The 5,108-nt window shown below is 44.4% G+C and overlaps 1 protein-coding gene across 1 annotated transcript; it reads right to left on the reverse strand.

Annotated features, from left to right (window-relative positions):
* Positions 1 to 1,590: 1,590 nt before the first annotated feature.
* On the reverse strand, positions 1,591 to 4,060 carry LOC137205605 (lithostathine-like). Its single transcript, XM_067703891.1, has 5 exons — positions 3,985 to 4,060; positions 3,291 to 3,409; positions 2,942 to 3,079; positions 2,175 to 2,301; positions 1,591 to 1,907 (listed from the first exon to the last, which is right to left on the reverse strand). Exons 1-5 carry the CDS (start codon positions 4,058 to 4,060, stop codon positions 1,840 to 1,842), a joined length of 528 nt encoding a protein of 175 aa, XP_067559992.1. The 3' UTR covers positions 1,591 to 1,839.
* Between the last annotated feature and the right edge of the window lie 1,048 nt (positions 4,061 to 5,108).

Raw genomic sequence — 5,108 nt, forward strand, 5'->3', positions numbered from 1 at the left:
GTAGGACTCTTCCAAAAACACTCTAGACCTAAACTTTTCTTTGTAAGAATGTATTTTTAATATAGATTAATTTTTTAAGATAGATATAGTAGATTTTAAGATTTTCTTGATTTCCTCTAGAAGAATTCAGAATTTTTCAACCTAGATATTGAAAGAAAAAAAAAAAAAAGCTCATTTAGGGATGGCACGATTAAAAAAAACCAATAATGACAATGATTCCAGGCACTCTGTATTAAATCCAGGATCTCGGCAGTAGTGGTGCTCCATAGTTCCTTGATTGTGTTCCACTTTTATTACAGTTTTATTGAGGAATAGTTGGTAAATACAGATATCTGTACATAATGTATATAACTTGGATAATTTGGACATATGTGTTACCATCATTGCAAACAAGGTAGTAAATATATCCATCACCTTTGAAAGTTTCCTTGTGTCCCGCTTCTTGGTTTGTTTCTTTGTTTCTGTGGTAACAACACTTAACATGAGAACTACACTCCTAATAGTTTCTTTTTTTTTAGACAGTTTTTTAAGTGCACAATATCTTATTGCTAACTATAGCCACTGTGTTGTACCACAGATTCCGTAAGCTTTTTCTATATCTATTGATGATTGTGTGCTATTTACCCTTTATTCTATTAATGTGATGTACATTGTTGATTGATTTGCATATGTTGAACCATACTTGCATCCGGGGAATAAGAACCACTTGTTCAGGGTGTATTATACATTCAATGTTCTGTTGAATTCGAGTTGCTAATACTTTGTTGAGGATATTTTCAACCATGTATATCAAGAATATTGACCTGAAGAGTTCCTTATTTATCTGAACATATTTCAGAATGGTTACTTATCTCTTCACTATAAGAATCTGGTGGGTTCCCAGAAAGAAAAAGCCATGAGAGAGTGGAGACTCCCTAGACAGGGGCCTCCAGGAGTCTCTCACTCATAAAGCCAATCCACACTCAGCATCCGACAAGTTGTCCAAATTGCAATTTCATGTTTCTAAAAGTTTATAGATCTAGCAGTTCTGATCCAAGTAAGCAGAAATGAGAAGGTATCTATGTAATGGGGTGCCTCGGCAGATTGCCCAAGAAAAGGAGATTACCCCAGGAAAAGTTGTTGATGCTAAAATTATTCAGATTTTTTCCTGTTTTAATAAAGAGAGTGACAACTGCCAATGATCTGCATGTCAGTCCAAGTAATTTATTCTTGACTATATTTTATAGAAGTCATGATCCAAGGTGGATCTCACATTAAAGAAAAGGAATAGATCCTTCATGATCCTTCACAGCAAATGATTTCAGAAGTGCATTCTATAATAAATAGCATGGGACCACACGAAGGCTGCTTGTGTCATACCATCAGGAGGAATGGGCAGTATAGTGTGTGGGGAAGCAATGCCTTTGTATAACACAACCCAATTCCTAAGGGAACAGGGCCTACATACTCATCACAAATACACTGGTGGGAATGTACATTCAGTCATTTTCCAAGGAAATTGGATGAAACTTGACAGAGGCCACCCCTAGATTCTTCCCATACAAACTTCTTCCTCAGAGTCTTGTTATAAGACAAGAGCACAAAAGCAGGTAAGTTTGGAATAAGATATTTATTACTGTTCTACAAGACCTCAGGCCATGCTATGCATACACACACACACACACACACACACACACACACAAATGCCTGAAATGAGGCTGAGAGACAGGGAAGGCCAGAATGAGGGGGTCAGGTTGGGGGTGTGGGGAGGATTCCCCTTTCCGGGATAGGTCTTCACTCTTGGTTCCAAGTCCATGATGAGCTGCACACCAGACTCAGGCTAGTGACTTCCCATCTGACTTAGCCCTTGAACTTGCAGACATAGGGTAAGTTCACAGAACAGTTATAATCTCTCCACTTCAGAAAGTCTGAAGAGACAGAAGAGCTCAAGTGAATGGAGCTGGTGAGAAACCAATGGGGACACATCCCAGCTTCTGGCCTAGGACTCAAAGGCTCTCCCTCAAATTCACCAGGGTCCCACTCCAGGGGAAAGAGAGCGAAAGAAAGGAGAGGTGAGAGGGGATGGGAACAGACGAGCAGTTCCATCCCAGGGGGATTCTCTGAAGACCAGACCCAGAAATAGGGGATGAGGGGATGGAAAAGGCTGGAAAGAAGTGACCTCCTCTGTTTCCTACCTGAGCTTCTGGACAGGCTCCCACAATAGCCAGGGGATGAGCTGGTGGAGGGATCTTTCTCCCAGGCAACGTAATTGAGCACATCAGTGCTACTCCACTCCCATCCACTGCCATTGGGCTCAGAGCCCTATAGAGCAGAGGATGGAGTCAGGTGAAGTGGAAAGGCCTTTAGAGGTCTCCTGGCACGATTCCCTCAGCTGGAACACCTGCTACCCTCCCCAGCATCATGGAATTAGTTCTGCTCTACCAGGTGAGGCCCAACAGCTCTCCTCTGGGAAACAATCCCTAACTCTTTGCTTCTATTGGCAAATTCAAAAGTCAATAATCACAAAGATGAATAGAACCCCTCAGAGTAACTTGACACTGTGTGAACTACATTTGGTGGTGCATTTGTGATTACCCTCTGAACCTCCAAGACAACATATGTTTTATAAGGGAAAAATGCATCAATTCTAAATACTCATTTAGCACTTGCTAAGGGCAGCATGTACAGACTCAGGGATGCACAGCAAACTGAATCAAGACGTGGTGTGTGAACTGTGTAAAAGCTTGACAAGAGGCAGATTAACCTTAGCTGGAGACTGGAGACCTGCACAGAACTCAGCTCTGCAGCTGGTCTCAAGGCCCTCCATTCTCCAATTACCCCCTTGACCTCCAAGCTCTAGGGATCTCTACGTTATTTCCTAGGCAGGCACAGGGGACAGCGAGCAGGCCTGGGTGGCCATAGCATCCTGGGAGGTAACAGACTAGAGAGGATGTAAGTGTACCTCTGTGGGGTCATGGAGCCCAATCCAGACGTCTGAGACGGTTTTCAAGTTGTTCTTGACCAGGGCGGCCACGAAGGATCCCTCAGCCCCACTGAGCACAGACACAAGTTGTCCTGAGGATCTCTTCTGGCAAGCCATCTGTGTGGAGAAGGGAGAGACTGGGGAGGAGCTTGAGACCCTCACTGAGGGAAGGGCAGGGACAAGGGAGGTGAGAAGGGGTTGTGTTTGCAAAAGATGAGGTGCTCATTCTCACCCTCAAGAAACTCTAGAGAATGGAACTCCCAGCCCCCAAACCCTGTCTCTAATTTGCTTCTCCTTACCAGCCCGAACTGCAAATCCCAGCACTCACGTTTGCATTCATCCAGGTTTTAGGTGTTGTAAACAAGGCATAGCAGTAGGACGCATAGGCCATGGAGCCTCTCGGACAGCTGATCCGTGCAGAGGGCAGTTTCTTCTGGGAATCTTCCCCTGGCGAGGAAGAAATAAAGGAGAGGGATGGGGCAAAATAGAGAGAGGGGATTGGAGTGGGGAGGTGACCTTGAGGAATATCTGTGGTGCCACAGCTTGAGGCAGTGACACCAAACTCCTGACTGCCTGTCACCAGTGCCAATATTTCCAGGAGTTTTTCTTAATCATAAAGTAGACCTAGTAATTGGGAGATGGTCTGTTTTCTTTTTATTCATCTGCCTTATTCAAAAGTCCAAGCCTTCTCCTCGTCTTGGCTGACTGTTTCTACACTGGATCCTCCAGTCATTCTCCTTCTACTCATCTCATTACTGACACTCTATGCTTTCCCTCCTTAATATACCCACATAAATTAGACTCTACTGAAAATTGAGAATCATCTCATCCCACTGTTACTGGACCACTGAGGTACCTCCCACCACTAGTTACCCTTAAGGAAGGGTGATGATGCAGGAATTGCAGGCAGTGTTGTTGTGTGGGGATGTACCATTACCATGGGAGGCACACAGGAGCTTTCCTCCTCTTCTTGGCCCTGAGCAAACACTGGGAACCCAGTGCTAGAGGCAGAAAAGTCTCACCTTGGACTTGAGACAGGAGCATCAGGCAGGAGAGCAGCATCCAGGACAGGCTGGGGATGCCCATGGAAGACATCATTTTGTCTGTGATGTGCCGAGACAACCAGAGAACTAAAATAAGGGTGGTCAGAGAGAGACTATGAGAAACCCCCTGTTGTACCTCTTGTCTTTTCCTCTGTCTAGTTCCCTAGGAATAAATCCATCTTGATGGCTTCCATCCCCTTCCATAGTTCTGGAAAGAATCTGAAAATCTATATATCCTACTACACCTGGGGCCTCCCAGGACTGCCTTTGCCTGTTCTCAGAGCTCCTGCATTCTCTGAGGACAGGGATCCTTGTATACCTTCCCTGAAATACGTGAGGTGAAACCCCTGTCAGGGGTGTCATCTTGTCTCAGCGCCTACTTACTTCTCTTGCAAGGGATCTGCACTGGTTTGTCGGGGCAGAAAAGACTGGGTTTTTATAAGAGGATTTGAGGGAGGGGCACTGAAATGAATAACAGGATCGGGGAGCCAGGACAGGGGTCATGGGAAGGGCCTGGCTTTGTTTCAAGGAGATTCCCGCCATGGAGAGGAGTCTCTTCCCAGCAAAGCCTGGGAATTGCCACAGATATTGCCTGTTTCTCATTAACAGGTCAGCCCTTTTTCCAGGAACAGGTGAAGTTTATTCTTTCCCCGACTCTTCCCTGATAGGCAACTGTGGCACAAAATGTGGTATTAACTTTTAAGGGGCACATCTACTGGAGTATTTCTTCTGGTTGATGTCTCAAGTGCTCACTCCTGCAGGCATACACATGTATTTCTTTTAAATTGTTCAGTAGAATTAAATAAATGTTGGATGATAAGTGGAGGTGAGTATGGGGATGACAAGTGTCACAGATAAGTGAGGTCAGAGAAGGAAATGAAAGTAAGAGGAGACGGTGGTTCAGTGTTGCCTCTTCTACATGGTAGCTAGGTTTAAAGCAACTTCATAATCATCTCACAACTCAATAGATGAGCCAAAATCTTAAGGAAAATGAAATGTGGAAACTTGCCTTGCTGATCTTCTGAGAGATGGAACTTCCTTGATGGGTAATAATAATGTGATATAATAAGAGGCAATGGAGGAATTTCAAGCCTAGGAGGACT

Source organism: Pseudorca crassidens, chromosome 14, assembly GCF_039906515.1.
Source record: "Pseudorca crassidens isolate mPseCra1 chromosome 14, mPseCra1.hap1, whole genome shotgun sequence".
Taxonomy (NCBI): Eukaryota; Metazoa; Chordata; class Mammalia; order Artiodactyla; family Delphinidae; genus Pseudorca; species Pseudorca crassidens.

Excerpts from the sequence above, each read along its gene's own strand:
- LOC137205605 (XM_067703891.1), bottom strand. The coding sequence starts at position 4,060 with ATGATGTCTTCCATGGGCATCCCCAGCCTGTCCTGGATGCTGCTCTCC. Across the intron at positions 2,302-2,941 it reads GGCTCCATGACCCCACAGAG|GGCTCTGAGCCCAATGGCAG; the intron begins GTACACTTACAT and ends TCTGCTCTATAG. Across the intron at positions 1,908-2,174 it reads GAGCCTGTCCAGAAGCTCAG|ACTTTCTGAAGTGGAGAGAT; the intron begins GTAGGAAACAGA and ends CTGTCTCTTCAG.